Raw genomic sequence first — 18,710 nt, forward strand, 5'->3', positions numbered from 1 at the left:
CACATAATCAAATAGTTTCCCTCTCTCTTTTGTCCAATCAGAATCCAGGGAACCATGCAGCGGCACAAGTGGTGGAGCTTTACCAGAGAAGAAGGAGAAATATACTGTTAGGCTAACAGAATATTTGATGCCATTAAGGTATTTAACTGACGCCGTTAGATATAACGGAATATTTCATCAAATATGACGAAATATTCCCTGAGGATTTTGCCAGAGCATGTAGGCGCGTGGGCACGTGTGTGGCTGCGACCTAGCGGCGTGTGGTAGACGTGTATGGGTCCGTGACGTCGTGTAGAATGTTTTCGTATATTTAAACCCTTCGTTTAAGCAACCTATGGGGCATTTTCCTAGCCTTTTAGTGTATGTCCTAATTAATTAATTAATTAGTATAGTTGTTTCACATATAGGAGAGAATTACCCCGAGGAGGTACGAGGACAAGCAAGGCTAGAAGGCTACAATCCGATTACGTATTAGTGAGTGGTCATTTGTTTTTATATATTATATATAAAGTTTTATAGTTTCCACAAGTGCTTTTGGATTGATTTTATGCCTATCATGCCATGGTTTATTTAATTTAAAAAATGCCATTATATTGTTGGGATTTATATATTGTCACAGCATGTTCATATACATTATACTTGTTCATCATGCATGCTTGCACTGGTGTAGCACTTGCCCCAGGCTAGGGCCAGGCTACACATGTATGTTCACATCGCACCACACGTTCACCTTCGATCCATTGTAGGTGCCCGTCCCGTCCTAGGTTGCAATAGGCAACTAAGACTTGTATGTGATGCGCCTAGCGCCAATCTTCTTGTGATTGTACTACTAAAGTGTATATTATGATTACACTTAGTCTTGTTCATGTCAAAATGCCTCTGCATGAACTCATGTGTTAGCATAGATTGATGAGCACTTGATTTTATTATGCTTCGGTTGAGATATTATGATTGGTGTATTTCTTGAATTGTTGTTGTTTTACATTTGATTTCATACTTTTATACGTAGTATGATTTTCTGAAAACTATACATGTTTTATGGCGAGGGGTTAGTATGTTCAGAAAATAAATGTGTTTTATAAACCTTTGTTTTTGCCCACTCACACCTTCTGTTTTTCCCCTTTCAGGACTTAGTTAACTGAATTCTTTGTGGCGTCAAGGAATCTCTGGCGGTTCTGACATATCTTAAAATAATTCTAGGAGCTTATTTTTGGTTGTGTAATAAGTACCTTAACTAGATTCAACTTCTCTATTTATGTCATACTGTCATCTATGCCCTGACTATTTTTGTTTTATGGGTTCTTCACACTACTGCACACTCTCTGTATTAGTTTAAATAAATGTTAGCTTTGGTTTAAATTTATCCATATTTTAATGCATCACTTTCCTTTTTGGTTACCTCACATTCAGGTGTCGGCCAGCATACCTTGACTCCGGTCAAGGTGTGTTAATTTGGTATCGGAGCATAGGTTTGGTAGTCCTGCGTTCCACAATTGTGTTCTCGAGGCTCAGATGAATGACTCAGAATCCCAAGAGTTAAAGCAATCGGCGTTGAATGGCAATAGGGGAGATCTAAGGATTCGAAGGCCTGATGGTATGCTCATACAAGGCGATCGAATGTATGTACCGAATGTGGAAGAACTGAAGAAAGAAATACTCGGTGAGGCGCAAATCTCAACTTATGCGATGCATCTCGGGAGTACTAAAATGTATCATATTATTCGACCTTTCTACTATTGACCAGGAATAAAAAGAGAAATTGCGAAGTACATGAGTCGTTGTCCGGTCTGTCAATAAGTCAAAGCGGAAAGAAAGAAACCATTCGAGTTGCTTCAGCCAATTCCTATACCTCAGTGGAAATGGGAAGATATCATAATGGATTTCATGTACAAGCTGCCTCGCATGCGTAATGGCTATGACGGCATTTGGGTGGTTGTTGATCGGCTTACCAAGTCAGCGCATTTCCTACCTAACCTGTTCTTGAAAACTACCTGCTACGTCGATCAGCCAGACTTTTTATTTCTGAAATTGTCAAGTATCATGGTGTTCCAATTAGTATTATTTCTTATTGGCACCCCATATTAACTACGAAATTCTAGGTAGCTTTTCAAGAAGCTCTGGGTTCGAAATTACCCTACAGCACCACCTATCATCCTTAAACCGATGGATAATCAGAGAGAACTATTCAGATGCTGGAAAACATGTTGAGATCTTCAGTCCTACAGTTCGGAGACGAATGGCACAAGCGTTTGCCTTTGATAGAATTCGCCTACAACAATAGCTTTCACTTTAGCATAGGTATGTCACCATTTGAGGCGTTGTATGGGAAACCTTGTTGTACACCGTTGTGTTGGTCTGAGGTAGGCGAAAGAGTTTTGGTGGGTCCTGAAATTATGGATGAGACGGTACAAAATATTCAAGTGATAATGGATAACCTGAAGGCAATACATGATCGACAAAAGAGTATAGCAGACATATATTCGACAGATAGAGTTTATAAGGTTTGAGATTGGGTATTCTTAAAGCTGTCACCATGGAAAGGCGTTGTACGTTTCGGGAAAAAGGGAAAGCTAAGTCCTCAATACATTGGGCCATATCAGATTATTGAGCGAGTTGGTGAAGTTGCATACCGACTCGATCTACCTCTAGAATTGTCAAGAGTACATAATGTGTTCCACGTGTTTATGCTACGAAAATACGTCTCTGATCCGTCATATGTGATTCCTCCTCAGCCATAAGAGATTAACCCAAATTTGACTTATGATGATGTACTAGTGACGATTCTTAACTAGAAAGACAAAGTTCTTAGAAACAAAATTGTTTGTATGGTGAAAGTCTTATAGAGAAACCACTTTGTTGAGGAAGTTACTTGGGAGGCAGAGGAGCGTATGCGAGACCTTTACCCACGTTTGTTCTTTAACTATAATCTTCAGTAGTGTTGAAATTTCGGGGACAAAATGTTCTTATGAGAGATAGGTTGTGATGACCCGTCCTTAATTTTTCATGTAATTTTCTTCACGAGTGTGTAAAATGATGATTATGCCCTTATTGGCAAAGTGGAACCTGACATGGACATAGTTATTCAACTTTTAATTTATTTTTTCTATTACGTAATTAAATAGTACCCGTTATGAATGCGTGAGCGCGAGTTAGGCCCGAATCGGATTTGTAACGAAAAAGTTATGTTCAGTTAAAGTGCATTAACAGCGAGTAGAATTGTACACATGTGGCTAATAATTTAGTGTTGGAAATTGCTGTTTTTGATAAGGTGAGCCAAATTGTGTAATTTTAAGGTGCACCAAATCTTATCACTTCTCTCTTTAAATATGTCCCGTGACCTGCTTTCCCTCACCAACAAATCAATCATTCTCCTTATTTCTCTCACCCAATCAGACAGCTTCCCTCTCTCTTTTGTCTAATCAGAAAACCCCTATCTATCTTCTTCTTCTCTCATTCATGCTGAGCCTTTCTTTTCCTTCTGTAACACAAACACCATCATCAAACGTCACGGATCAAACCTCAAACTACCACCATCATCAACCCTCATGGATCAGACCTCAAACTACCACCATTTATACGAACTGATTCTAAAATGATTGAGTTTTGAGCTTCCAAATCAGAGCAACTCGGAGCTTTGACTCGGGTGTAGATTCCTCAACGACTCTCCATTCGAGTTACAAGGTTTTGGATGGTTTAGATGTAACTACACAGCTCCCTGGAGTCACTAGCTTAAGTTTTGAGACGACGAAAATAGGTCTAAGACCTTTGAGGCTTTTTCAGTCCATTTCCATCCACTTTTTGGATTTTTAAAAGGTATAAACTTGTTCTTCTCTTCCCAAGCTTTATTTCCATATAAAGTACGTCGAAAATGGTTGAGAAATGAGAAAGTTATGAAGTTTTAAAGCTTTTACAAAAATCCAGCCAAATTTTTCAGAATTCGGCAAACTAGACGGTGGCCCTAGCGGCGGTGGATGACGGCAGAGCTCTATTGGAAAAGAAGGAGGAATATTCCGTTAGGTTAATGGAATATTTTGACGCCGTTAAGGTATCTAATTGATGGCATTAGATATAACGGAATATTCCATCAAATCTGATGGAATATTCCCTAATGATTCTGCTAGCGCGTGGGCGCGTGTGTGGTCGCAACCAAGCGGCGTATGAGGGCATGTCTAACCTCCGAGCAGCATGTGGTTGACGTGTATGGGTCCGTGACATCGTCCAGAATGTTTTTGTATATTTAAACCCTTCGTTTGAGCAAACTATGGGGGATTTTCCTAGCCTTTTAGTGTATGTCCTAATTAATTAATTAGTATAATTGTTTCACATATAGGAGAGAATTACCCCGAGAAGGTACGAGGACAAGCAAGGCTAGGAGGCTACGATACAACTACGTATCAGTGAGTGGGCATTTGTTTTTATATATTATATATAAAGTTTTATAGTTTCCACAAGTGCTTTTGGATTGATTTTATGCCTATCATGCCATATTTTGTTTAATTTAAAAAATGCCATTATATTGTTGGGATTTATTTATTGTCATGGCATGTTCATATACATTATACTTGCTCATCATCCATGCTTGCACCGGTGTAGTACTCACCTCGAGCCAGGGCTAGGCTTCACGTGTATGTTCACATTGCACTGCACGCTCACCTTGGATCCATTGTAGGTGCCAGTCCTATCCTAGGTTGCAATAGGCAACTAGGACTCGTATGTTATACACCTAGCGCCATTCTTCACGTGATTGTAGTACTAGAGCGTATATTATGATTACACCCATTCTTGTTCATGTCAGAATCCCTCTGCAAGAACTTGTGTGTTAGCATAGATTGATGATCACCTAATTTTATTATGCTTCGATTGAGATATTATGAATGGCGTATTTATGGAATTATTGTTGATTTACATTTGATTTCGTACTTATACGTAGTATGATTTTCTGGAAATTATACATGTTTTACGGCAAAGGGTTAGTATGTTCAGAAAATAAATGTGTTTTATAAACCTTTGTTTTTGCCCACTCACACCTTCTGTTTTTCGCCCCTCAAGCATTTAGCTAAATTCTCTGTGGCATACGAGGAATCTCTGGCGGTTTTGACATATCTCTAAATAAATGTAGGAGCTTATTTCTGGTTGTGTAATAAGTACCTTAACTAGATTCCACTTCTCTACTTATGTCGTACTGTCATCTATGATCTGACTATTTATGTTTTATGGGGTCTTCCCACTATTGCGCACTCTCTGTATTCGTATGAATAAATATTAGCTTTGGTTTAAATTTATCCATATTTTTATGCATCACTTTCCTTTTTGGTTATGTCACCTTCGGATGTCGGCCAGCATACCTCGACTCCGGTCGGGATGTGTCACATGCCAAAGGTACAAGGGTTAAGTAAAATTGCAAAAACAAAACCATTTTAAATCTTTGGTTCGGTTCGATTCACTTCAGTTTCTAAACTACCAAAACCGAACTAACCAATTTTGGTTCCTTTTTTTTTTTTTTTTTTTTTTTAACTTTTTGTTTCAATTCGATTTTTGTCGGTTCCAAATCCATCCCTACTAAGAAGCACTTTGGTGGTGAAAGGTAAAATGTATTTAAATTCTAGATAAATTTATTAGAAAAATGCTAGAGAGATCAGGTTTTTAGTATATTTTGTAGACTATATAATGTGGCGGTTCATGGTTGAATACCTATTTTTAATGATTTAAATAAGTAACTATCACATCATGTTGTCTACAAAATATGATTTAAGTAGATTTTGTTAGCATCTACAAAGGATTGCTAAATGAAAGAAAAAAAGAAAACTCAAAAGTTAAATTAATATCTTTCAAAATAAATTTAAAAAGTTGACGTTGAATATAGTGGTACATATAGCTCTATATATAAACCATCCAAAGAATGGCACATTTGTACAGAACCCAGAAGTTAAAAAAACCAAAGGCACTAGCTTAACTTAATTCACTAGTCACAGGCCATGGTTCCATTTCACCATATTTGTTTCCTCTCCTTGCTCATAACACTAGCAGTAGGCCTCCTTCCTGGCACCCATGCAGTCGACTACTACGTCACAAACACCGCGGGAGGAAACCCCGGCGGAATCCGCTTCAACAATGAAATCGGAGCAAACTACAGCAGGCAAACCCTAACCTCCGCCACCGACTTCATATGGAGCTTGTTCGAGCAAAACACAACCGCTGACGGAAAGTGTCTCCAAGGTCACCTTAATCGTTGAAAACATCACCGGGGTCACGTTCACCATCAACAACGAGATCCACGTCAGCGCCATCTACATTGCTGGTTACTCCGGTTATGTGAAGGCGGAGATCATCGGTGTGCTTTACTATGAGTTCACGTGTGGCAATGGAATGGGAACAGTCAAGCCCCCCCGGGGGGCGGGGGGGGGGGGGGGGGGGGTGGGGATGGTTTTGGTTGCTGGCTACTCCGGCTATGTGAAGGCGGTGTGCTTTACTATGAGTCGACGCACGTGTGGCAATGGGATGGGAACAGTCAAGCCCCGCGGGGGGGAGTGGGGGTTGATATTGCTGATTACGTGAGGTTGAAGGCCGGCTACGCGCCAAGTCACTGGGTTAAGCCCGGGCAGGGGGATAGATGGGACCAGGGGTACAATGTCACTGCTCGGTTCTGGACTATTTGAATAGTTTGAGAAATGGGCTTGTGGCTGAAATGAATAAGAAACTGAGGAGTGGTTATAGTGCTGATTATTTTGTTGATTTGCTGGGGAAGAATGTTGATCAGCTTTGGAGTGGGTACAAGGCCAAGTATGCAGGAAACTAAATTGTAGTGCTTCTGTAGCCAATAATTTAAGGGAAGAGATCCTCTCCGTATCTAATCTATACACCCTAAGTCTAGAGATCAAATTATCGTGGCCCTTAAAATTTGATTCCACGGAAAAAAATTATTGTAACTTGCGAAAGTTTTCATTAACTTCTCTACTTTTGGCCGTAGAATCAAATTTTAAAGGTCATGATCATTTGATCCCTAAGCTCCGGATGTATAGATCCGGAGAGGATCTCTTCCCATGATTTAGAGCCGTCATGCAGGACAAGGACTGATTTAAGTAAATAAAAATGTCGTATTTAACTATTTGATCGTAAATAAATGGTTCCAATTAATTTGTGCGACAATATTGTTTGTATATGTTATCAGACTATCAATTTGTGTTCTAAATTACTATTAAATTAAATAAAAATTTGATGTAATCAATAATTTATAGTCAGACAACATAGCGAGCCAAAATCTTAACTACATTAATAAAACTCTCTTTGTCAACCAAAAGAGGCTACCACAGAACAAAATCATGGGCAGTAAAGTAAATTCACACAAACTAAATTTTATGTTTTTTTTTTCAAAACCTCACCCAGAGGTGATCCTGACATCCTCTAATTTTGAAAAATAAAAAATAAAAAAAAAAAAAAAACTTCTCTCTTTAATCCTCATTGCTTTTTTTTCTCCCTTTCGCCTTCCCATTTTAGAATAAAAATAAAAATTATTTTCACACACAAAGTGTGGGGCATATACTAGTTTTAATAAAGAAAACATAATACTCTATGATAAGACACTTATCTAGAGTCGTTTTAACTAATTTAAGGGTTTCTAAAGCTCAATAAATTGCAGAACTAAAATGGATTATCGCAATGACAACAATACAGAGTCGGGAAGTTGGCCAAAAACTCTTCAGAACTTCTTTTATGAAATGAGTTTATTATCATTGTAACATTCCGATTCTACCGTGCCATGTTATGGGTAAGTTTATCTGTACATGGGATGACCTTACTAAATCGTGATGTCACATAGTGGTAAACCGGGTTCGTGTAAGTACTTCTCCAAGAGAAGAGCCTTAGGGGGCGTTTGTTTGGCCTCATTAAGTGGGACTGGACTGGACTGGATTAAGTATTTAGTGTATCCCATGTTTGGTAGGTAGAGGGACTGAGTTTAGTGGGATAAACCCAGACTCGCTCAGACAAAGTCCTTCGCTAAGAGTTCTTAGCAAGGACCCCCAATTTTCACGGTACTACTAAGCCCAGAGAGAGAGAAATTCGTCGATCGTCTGCGAAAGAAGACGTCCTACTCCTTCGTACTCGTCATCCTCGCCGTCCTCTGCGTCCTGCTCGCCGTCCTCTGCTCCTCGTCAAGTAAATTTCGAATCTGACGATTTTCTTCTTCAATTTTCTTTTGCTGATCGTGAACGACCTCGTTGAACGACTTCGATTTTGTCTGGTAAATTATTACTGGGTTATGAACGACTTCATTGTTTTGGTTTGAAAACTTTTCAATAACTGATCTGAGCAGTTGAAAATAAATTAGGGTTTTGATTTTTAGGTTCAAATTGATATTAAAGTTTGGGTTTTTACTGGAGTGGATTTGATATATATATGAATTTCATCTAATAATTGATATGTATATAGTCTATGATTGTATGTGTCTGTATGTATGTATGTACTCTGTGTGTGTGGGTGTCTCATTCCATATGGGTATGCTGATTTTGCGTGTGTGTGTGTGTCCTGGAATTCAGCATATTCAAATCCTTGCAATTGGACCGGAGTTCGTTGTTTTGATTTCAAGTTAACTTCTCTAAATCTTAGTGGACTTAATTTGTCTGGCACTTTGTCTCCGAGCATTTGTAATCTTCCTTACTTAACTGAATTCAATGTTTCCAAGAACTTCTTCTCTGGTCCTTTCCGTAGTGAGCGAAGAAGGTGGGTTTAACTAAAATGAATCATGCTCTGAAAAATATCTTGTTTATCTACTGTAAGTTGGAACTAATGGTCTTGCTTCAATTTCCTGCATCTAATGGCTTATGTTCATGGGTTGTTTGTCTTCTTGATTGATAAATCATATTGCAATATATATGTGAAGCCAATGAATTATGGGGCTTAATTGCAAGCAATAATCTTACTGTTGCCTCCATATCCTGTTTTGATCTGGGTTCAAATTTTCGTTTGGGAGATGCATCCTTATCTTTCTTTGTTTGAGTATTCGTCTACTGTGATCATTGGAGTTTGTATATATAAAAGAAGGAGCTCCATGGCAAAAATGAATACAAATAGAGCAACCTTAAAAGCTGTAAATTGATTGCTCAAAGGCTAATTTTTTTTGTTAATTAGTTAGATATCATGTACAAATAGAAAATAGAATGAGCGACTTGTTTCTTTTCCGACTTGTGATAGCTACATATTTGAATGCCTTTATTGTTTGATTATGTTTTAAATATCTTTGTTCAACCTCTACTTCTTGATTCAACATATTAAAAAGACCAAAGAAAAAAAAAACTATAATCCTTAATTCAAACTGAGCATACGAGTATTCTTGTTTGATCTCTAATACTTGTTTCCATTTAGTTCCTCTTGCAAGCTTGTTGGGTTTTTAGTATCAAAACTTATAGAAGTAAGTAATCAAAACTAAGCACAAATAGGATTTGTTAAGTAATGAAGTTACCTAAAATTCAAGCATTTGTAATGCTTAATAAGCTTGTTTCTGGCACTTGGTAACTTATATAAATCAAGTAATGAAGTTACCTAAAATTCAGTTATATAAATCAAGTAATGAAGTTACCTAAAATTCAGTTAAGTAAGGGTTTGGCAAATTGTCATTATCTCGAGATTCTAGACTTGTGCACAAATAGGTTTCATGGAGAAATGTTGACCACTTTCTGCAAAATGACCAACCTTAGAAAGCTTTACCTCTGTGAGAATTATGTGTTTCGTGAAATGCATGAGGAGATAGGGAATTTAGCTTCACTTGAAGAGCTTTTCATTTACAGTAATAATCTTACCGGTGTCATTCCCACGTTAATTAGTAAGTTGATTTGTGTTGATTTGACTGTGAAGTTTGAAAGAAATGCCGGTTGGTGAAGAACCTTGGGTGGGGATTTGTGTTGATTTGACTGTGAATTTCATAATCTAAGTTCAGTTTTTTCAGATTGTGTTCAATTTGACCCTACACGCAGTTCGTGCCTTTGATTTTGGTGTCAAATTATAATGCTCAATTGAAAGATTGATATTTTTATACACATTGGATGTAATTATGTAGTTATTTTCACCATGTATGTCGAATTTTTACTAGATTCTTTGTACTTCTATTTATTCAATACGATTGGTGGTTGTGATCTTTTAGGCATGGAATTTATACATAGAAGGCAAGTTCATTGAAATGCTTGATACATCAGTAGGAGACTCCAGTAAACCACATGAAGTTTTGCGGTCAATCCATGTGGGTCTTTTATGTGTGCAGCGAAATCCGGCAGATAGGCCAAGCATGCCAGCTGCAATTCTGATGCTGAGTGGTGTGGATTGCCTGAACTTGAAAAACCTGGTTTTTACAGTGAAAGGGATCTAGATGACAACAAAGTCGATCCTTGTACAAACAAGGTTACAGCTTTTTCAGCTGATGAAGACACTTTTACCCTAGGCTCGATAGTTGATATTTCATGTTGCTGTTTATTTCATCATAACTTGATCTCTATTGAAATGAGTCAAGTCAATCAGATATTTCTTGAGTAATCTTGCTTATACATTTTCTTGCTTTACATATGCTTTGCTCTGATATCAGTGGTGACTCCATTGGAGAGGAATTCAATTTGATTAGATGATACATTAGAATTTCTGTGATTTGGATTCAACAGATTGTTCACTGTATTTTCTAATGTTTGTTGCAGTATGTGATGAACTAATGGTTTTTATCTTTTCGGTACAACTTAATTAAACACGGTTCAAAAAAATACCAACATGAAAGGTAATAAGGCAAACGACAAAGCAAACAAAGCTGCAAAGCACAACCAAAAAAAACAAACCAACCTTTAACTTTAATCTACAACTTTAAACCAAAGATGAATAATTAAGAAAAACATCCTGAACCATGTCGATTGTTGGGAGAACACTTTGTTATGTTGATGTTTGGAGCAATGCTACTCTTGAATCATGTATGTTTCTTTTGTTGGCAAGAAAATTTGGTTTTTGTATTTTTATTGAGTCTCACTCTCATCCAATATTATTAATTTTAATAATATCTTTAATAAAAAAACAATTAAAATAGAACAATAATGTAGTCCTAGTCTGAGCAAACACCCAATTGGTGAACAGTACTATTTTCATTATCCTGCTCCTTAGTCCGATACTGCACCAAACGCTTCACTAAGCTAGTCCAGCTTAGTCTAGTCAAAGCCAGTCCAACTTAGTCCCTGCAGCTAGTCCAGTCCGAGACAGTCCGGTGCAACAAACGCACCCTTACTGCTTTAAAAGGACTAGAGTATTTTTACGCATACCCCACTTCAATACAATGAAATTACATATAGCTTGGAAAAGAGATTAGGCATGATCAAGTAGGACATTAATCAAAGCAGTGAAGTGAACTCTCAACCTCCAACTCGGATCAATGAAACACATGTGGTATTAATTCCAAAAGTACAAGCACTGGAATCGGTTTCACAATTCCGACCCATCAGTCTCTGTAATTAATCAAAGCAGTGAAGTGAACTCTCAACCTCCACTTCGGATCAATGAAACACAAGTGGTATTAATTCCAAAAGTACAAGCACCGGAATTGGTTTCACAATTCCGACCCATCAGTCTCTGTAATTATTCATACAAGGTGCTTTCAAAGGTAATGGCAAACCGGCTTAAAACGATTTTACCAGAATTGATCTCTCCTACTCAAAATGCTTTTGTAGCTGGTAGACAAATACAAGACAATATTGGTCTTGCCCATGAACTGTATCATTTTCTAAAACTTCGAAAAGCCCCCCATAAATTCGAATTAGCACTCAAGTTAGATATGCATAAGGCCTATGATCAGGTGGAATGGGACTTCTTGTTGGCGGTGATGGAGAAGATGGGATTTGATTCACGATGGACCCGTTTGATAATGGGTTGTATCTCTTCAGTAAATTTCGCTATTCTTCTCAATGGACATCCAGGTTCTAAGTTTGTTCCTGCGCGAGGTTTAAGGCAAGGAGATCCACTCTCGCCATACTTATTTTTATTCGTCAGTGAAGTTTTTTACCTTATGCTCCAACAAGCCAATGATCGACAGTGGATTCAAGGTGTTCAGATGAATCTTGGTGGTCCGGTCTTCACACATGTTCTTTGCTGATAATACTTTGATCTTCCTTACGGCTACACATGAAAATTGTAGGCGCCTCATTCAGTTGATTGATCATTACTGTTTAGCGTCAAGACAACAGGTTAATAAATTGAAATACGGTGCTTTCTTTGCGGGTAATGTGCCAGAGGTTTTATCGCAGGAATTATCTGCCATTTTGGGAGTGGGGAAAGTTGGTGATCCGGGTTCCTATCTTGGTGTGCTTGCTATATGGGGTCGATCAAAGAAATGTGGATTGGCTTATGTGAAAGGTAGATTGTTGGGGAAACTTCAAGGGTGGAAGCAATCAATGCTGTCACAAGCGTGGAAGAGAGGTTCTGATTAAGGCGGTGGCGCAAGCAATCCCAACGTATCCGATGAATCTTTTCAAATTCACTATTACGTTCTGTCATGAATTAGATTCTCTAATTTCTCAATTTTGGTGGGGGCAAAAAGGTAGTGAGAAGCGAATTCATTGGGTTTCCAAGGAGAGGTTATGCAGATCGAAGTCTGACGACTGGCTTGGTTTCCGAAACTTTGAAAAGTTTAAGGATGCTCTTCTGGCAAAGCAATGTTGGAGATTGATAACTGAACCGAATACTTTGTGGCCGACAATTCTTAAAGCTAGATATTTTCCTAATTGTTCCTTTCTTGAAGCTAAGAGAGGCAGGAGAGCTTCCTGGCTTTGGTCTAGTTTATTGGTGGGAAGAGACATTCTGCTGAGGGGAGCTCACTGGCAAATAATGAATGATCGCGATGTTCGTGTTTGGATTGAGCGTTGGCTTCCGTCTCTCCCATTGAGTAGTGTGCCAGTTAAAACTCGGGGACTTGGGATATTTCATTCTTCAAACCTTTTCTGTCGCCGAGAGACTGATGCGATTTTAGAAACTCCCATTGGCAATCCATTGATTTGGGATTGACTAATATGGCCTCGTGAGAAAACTGGAATCTATTCGGTTCGCTCAGGTTACCATTGGACCATGGATGGGCAACGCTCCCACAGACCTCTCCTACCCTCTACTTCGGTCAACACACCACATTTTCTTTGGAAATGGCTATGGAGTATGGAGGCGTTACCAAAAATTAAGTGTTTTATGTGGAAGTCATTTAATGAGGCACTTGCTACCATGGAAAATTTATTCAAAAGACGATCCTCTTCATCTCCTATATGCCCTATCTGCAATGCTCAGGAGGAGACCATTGAGCATCTTCTCCTTCTGTGTTCGTGGGTTGAGTTACTATGGTTTGTGGGGTGCTTTGAGTCTGCGCATCCAACGTGAGGCGGTCACCACTTGGGTAAACTGGCTTTCGGATTGCTTGCAGGGGGCTCCAAGATCGAAGTTTGACAAGCGACGCTTCCTGTCTTATATTACTTTTACATGTTAGAATATATGGAAAACCCGCTGCAATTTCCTTTTCAACCATCAACCCATTTATCCCTCGAAGGTAGTCTTTGAAATTTCTAATTCTATCGGAACTTTTCTGCATGCTACTCAGGTAACTAGCTCTCAGACAACTGCTCCTCCATTATCGGTGGTACTTGTCACGTGGACTCCTCCAAGCCCAGGGTTTATCAAGCTTAATGTGGATGCTAGTTGGGAAGCGTCATTGGGCTCGGGTTTTGTTGGGGTGGTTGCACGAAACAATGCTGGGGGTTTTTTGGGTGCAGGTAGATATAGTGTGAAGGCTCAGAGTGTGGCTATGGCAGAGGCGTTGGCTGTTAAGATTGGATGTGAACTTGGTCATCAATTGGGTTGGCATTCTGTGGTTCTTGAACCTGACTCCTCTAAAACCATTTTAGCTTTGCGGGACTCGCCTTCCAAGGGCAGGTGGGAAGCTTTCCCTCTTCTTCAGCAGTGTATTCGCTTGGGAGATTCTTTCCATGTTTGTTGCTAGTCTTGGATTCCAAGATCAGCTAACAAGGCTGCGCACTTTTTGGCGTCGCGACGATGTCGGGAGATGAGCAATGGGGTTTAGGTTCACAGACCTCCATCTTCCTTGATTTATGTGCTTCGCAATGAGGGACTTCCTTGTCCACACTAGGTATCTCGAAGGGCAGTGTAGGGAGTGACATTTTAGCATCATATGGGACATCGGGATCCTTGTCTCTCCTTGCATTGCCTGTTTGTGGTGTAGTTTTTGCCTCTTTGCAGGCTTACTTGTACTCTTTTGGTTGTTATGCTCGTAAATCTTATCTAGTTTTCCCAAAAAAAAAAAAAAAAAAATAGCCACGTTTTTATTTAGCATGTTCATGGCCAGACGAAGTCAAATTACAAGCAGCCACACCAAACATTTGTATATTTCTTCCCAAAAATCACTATTTCAAATTTTCAAGCATGTTGCTAATTTTTCGTAGAACCGTCTCAGAAGTCGTTACTTTTACTGGTGTTGTTGAATGGCGGAAATAACTTCGTTAATGTAATGAAATTTTTTCCTCTCCTTGAGAAGGAGCTTTGCTAACTCAAGAGCTCGACGCTCACAACCCGCCCGCTTGCTGGCATCAGCTATTGACTCAAAATCTTCAACATGTGCAACTCCAAGGATTCGCCTGTTAACAACAAAAATAAAAGCATTATTATCGAAATTAATTCAACAGTTTCTTGAAGCGCTCTGTGTGTGTGTGTTTGTGGTGTTTGTTCTAGTAGGCCATCCTTCACCGTGAAATATTTATTTTAATTCTCGTCTAGAAGCTCTTCCCTCTTGGTTTTAAAAGGACTACCGAGTTATTAAAATAAAAATCTCATAGAAGCTACGGATAAGAAGTTAAGAGACCACATAAGAATGGCACAAAACTACAACTAAGAAAGCAGTCTGTGCATATGGGTTATTGCAACGAATCGGAGAAGAGGATTCCAGTTAAGAATGAAAATAAATGAAAGATGCATGATCATGATACTGAATAGATCTCATTATTAGTTTTCAATAAATTTCTTTTGTGCAAAAACATCAACTACGAGAACTAAAGAAATATGCAGTCTGTTTTCTCACCTTATCATTTTTGCAGCACCAAATCCAAGAGTCTCATGAAGCAGATCTTTAATAAATTTCTTTTGTACAGACTGTACAAGCTCAGGGTTGTTATAAATTGCAGGTAGATATGCGTCGCCAGAATCTTTGTTCGCATCCCATAGTCCAAGGAATTTCCTGTCGAAAAGGTTCCAAGTGTTTTCAATTGTCCTCAAAATCCAAGCCTTGTATGCCTGCATCATAAAGCAAATTTCATATAAGACCATGACACCACACCATAACTAAACACTAATAATAGCAAGTCGAACTATGAACCAATCAAGGGCGGAGGTAGAGTATGGCTAGGTTGGGCTATAGCCTAGGGTAAATTTTGGAATTTTAGAAAACAGCATGTAGTTTGATAAGCCAAAGTTATCTAATTTTGAAATTAGCACAGCCAATTAGCCTACCTCAAACACAAAAAAGAAAAATAGCCCACCCATATAAACTTTCCTAGCTCCGCCCTTGTAACTATTACTCCATAACTCTCAGGTTTAACATGCTATAGAACAGGCCTTATACAGTCAGAAATATACTGAAACTACATGAAGTTTACTTTTAGTTGCACAAACACCCCTGCTGTTGGATCATCATAAGCCAGGCACATGCATCGGTAGGAAACCATTTTTAAATAACAATAGTAACAATAACTAAATCTAAACTATCTGGCAACCAAAACTGCATCCAGAATTCCAAATACTCGAAATGTATTTTAAAAAAAACACCACATGTTATATTCCAGAAACAGCAATGCTTTTTGTACTACTGAAACTAAAGCAAATCTCAAATCCACCATCGAATGTGAAGGACAAACTCTGCATCTATTCCTTCTATTCAAATCTCGATCTTACAAAAGCTTATATTTTGATAACTGAATTGAGATCACATTCTTCTCTGATTTTTACCTTTTCCTCATAATCTAAGAAGTTTCTAAAAATGTCTTAAGAGAATCAAGCTTTTAACTTTACCAGTACTGACCGAAGAGGTGGCCTTCCCTAATTTTTAATCTGTTCTTCAACTTGAACACTCACAAGGCAACCACCGATTTCACTAAAGAAACAGAGCCGGCTTCTTACACTGAAACATCTAGCAGATGTTGCCAACATTTCCAGTCCACAACTATCGAATGGATGGTTATCAAAATACAACATTTCCAGTCTCCACCGGGTTACATTTCAAAAACGAAAAAACATATCACAAACATGAAGGTTGATGAAATTATTTGAGAAATCTGGAGATCAATTTAACATGATAGTTAAGATGATTAGCAAGGTCTTGATAGGTGACACAGGGGAACAATAACAATATACATGTACAGAAATAAATGACTTAACAACAATTTAGAATAATCACATGGAAATACAACATAACAAATTATATGCAAAAGACAAATAACACTGAAAAACAAATAACGTCACAAGAGCTGAAAAACTTGAAAAGAATTCATCAAGAAGAAAAGAATAGTAGAAAGCAACAAGTTAAAGATAATGATTTAAGATGAAATGGACCAGGACATACTTTTCGATCATTCTGGTCATTAGCATGCCCATCTTGTGCATAGAAAGCCAAAATCAAGTTGCCCAGAAAAGCACCAATATCAAAACCCATTGGTCCATAAAATGCAAACTCTGGATCTATAACTTGAGTTGAATCATGAGTCACCATTACAGAACCAGTGTGAAGATCTCCATGTACTAGGGCTTGGGCTCTCTCAGAGAACCTACAGAAGAGGCAATTTGATCGTTCAAATGACAATTAAAATGAAAACATGATATAGAGAGTCATACTGCTACAAAGATTCGATAGTCTCATTACAAGGATTTCAACTCAGCAACTTCAAGCTTCAAAACGTTATCCCCCCGCACAGCCTCAGCATCCGAATCAAGATAAGGAGAAGTCCATCGGTTATATTGAGATACTTTGTAAGGGTCAGAAAAAACAACCTGCTCAGTATGCCTGCATAAATCCATATTGCCACAAAATTCGGCGACTGCAGAAAGTGGACATGAAGACGAGTTATGATATATATACAAAAGCAGATTGTTCATAAGGCAAAACTGAAATGGAATTGAATCTGTACATGATGAAATCAATTTTAGAATACTAAGATTCAAGTCGAGTTCCTTTTCTCAATTCATGCGTTAAACTGAACAGAATTCGACAAGAGATTATCAATCTAAGAAATTGTTTTTTTTTTTTTAACTCATTAACTTTCCTAATCATTTTGGCTAAAGTATAAGCGAACCAATTATGAACCATAACTGAAGAACATGGTGCATGATTATTCTCTTCTCTTGCAACCAAATCAAACTATTGGCAGGGTTCAAAACAATACAACTTCTGGAATAGGACCAAAATGTTCAACCAATCAAGATCCAGGACAAAAACATCCTTTCAAATGATATAAGTGTATGATATGATTCACAATTTCATATACATTCCGTTCAAAGCATTTCAACATCATGCATTCTATCTCCAACATGTTATAAGAACACAAAAACGTACATGACAACTATGTGAAAGCAAACTAAAATCAACTAAGAGAAAATACATTGATACCAGCTTTTTTGTGGTCTGTGGTATTGTGATACAGGAGGGATGTAAAGAACAGAGTCTTTGCAATATAGTCGGACATGTGGTCAGCCAGCAAGGGGTACTCAACTCCAGCAATCAACCCTTTTCTCAGTATGATATGCGGGGGCTCCAAATAGCGCATGCTGATCAAAGACATGGTCTGATCGAAATGATACACTTCAGGAACATGATCAGGACTCAAACTTCCATGCTCTTTAAGCGCCAATGCCTCAAAATATGCTCTTTCCTTTGTCATTGGCCATGACTCCCCAATACAACGGATATATGGAAGAGCCTGCAAAACCAATCAACGTATTTCATCAGACGACATTCAAAGCTCACTAATTTTACATTTTCACCCAATCAAAGTGAAACAAAAAAAAAAACACTCCCATTGGAGTTGAACCCAAGTAAAACATTTTGGAGTTGAACCCAACAAAATTTGATCTAACACCACAAACGCATTAACATATTTCATCCAAGGACATCAAAAACTCACTGATTTTAATTTTACCCCCATCAAAGTCAAAGTCTAAGAACACAAATTAAACACTTTGGAGTAGGACACCCAACAAAACTTGATCAAATCCCACAAACCCATTACTACCCAAGTGTTGAAAAATCATTAGCTGCTTCGAATCCAATACAATTTGATCAAATATCCAGAACCCATTACTACCCATATGGTGAAAAATTATGTACCTGCTTGATGACGAAAGAACCAGCAGAACCAACGACGATGAAGACGAAGTTGAGATTGCCATCGCCAACTTCATTGATGGTTAAGTTGTCGAACTTGTTGCCGAGCTTAGAAGCGAGAGAAGGCGTGGCTTTTATGTACTCTATGAGGACCTTCTCGTCCAGCGGCCGGAACTCGGAGAAGGCCATGGTGCATCGGCAGCGGCGACGGAGGTGGGTGGAGAGTTTTTTTTGTAAGTTTTAATCAATATTCTAAAAATCCTGCCACCGTTCTGATTAATGTTTGAAAAGTAAGAAAGAGCGCAGACTTGCTGAGCGTCTGCCTTGACCATTT

The 18,710-nt window shown here is 38.4% G+C and overlaps 3 protein-coding genes and 1 pseudogene across 3 annotated transcripts; 3 read left to right on the plus strand and 1 right to left on the minus strand.

Moving 5' to 3' along the window:
- Window positions 1-5,975: 5,975 nt before the first annotated feature.
- Window positions 5,976-6,796, plus strand: LOC137727376 (uncharacterized; annotated as a pseudogene).
- A 4,827-nt stretch (window positions 6,797-11,623) lies between these two features.
- On the plus strand, window positions 11,624-13,017 carry LOC137728167 (uncharacterized). The gene is made up of 3 exons (XM_068467036.1): window positions 11,624-11,964; window positions 12,152-12,432; window positions 12,518-13,017. The coding sequence occupies exons 1-3, from the start codon at window positions 11,624-11,626 to the stop codon at window positions 13,015-13,017; spliced, it is 1,122 nt and encodes a 373-aa protein (XP_068323137.1).
- Window positions 13,018-13,279: 262 nt separating this feature from the next.
- Window positions 13,280-13,993, plus strand: LOC137728168 (uncharacterized). The gene is made up of 2 exons (XM_068467037.1): window positions 13,280-13,393; window positions 13,595-13,993. The coding sequence occupies exons 1-2, from the start codon at window positions 13,280-13,282 to the stop codon at window positions 13,991-13,993; spliced, it is 513 nt and encodes a 170-aa protein (XP_068323138.1).
- A 320-nt stretch (window positions 13,994-14,313) lies between these two features.
- LOC137729106 (methylthioribose kinase-like) lies at window positions 14,314-18,710 on the minus strand. The gene is made up of 6 exons (XM_068467935.1): window positions 18,380-18,710; window positions 17,663-17,972; window positions 16,919-17,093; window positions 16,622-16,823; window positions 15,086-15,297; window positions 14,314-14,645 (listed from the first exon to the last, which is right to left on the minus strand). Exons 1-6 carry the CDS (start codon window positions 18,563-18,565, stop codon window positions 14,477-14,479), a joined length of 1,254 nt encoding a protein of 417 aa, XP_068324036.1. The 5' UTR covers window positions 18,566-18,710; the 3' UTR covers window positions 14,314-14,476.

Source organism: Pyrus communis, chromosome 3 (assembly GCF_963583255.1).
Source record: "Pyrus communis chromosome 3, drPyrComm1.1, whole genome shotgun sequence".
In the NCBI taxonomy this organism is placed as follows: domain Eukaryota; kingdom Viridiplantae; phylum Streptophyta; class Magnoliopsida; order Rosales; family Rosaceae; genus Pyrus; species Pyrus communis.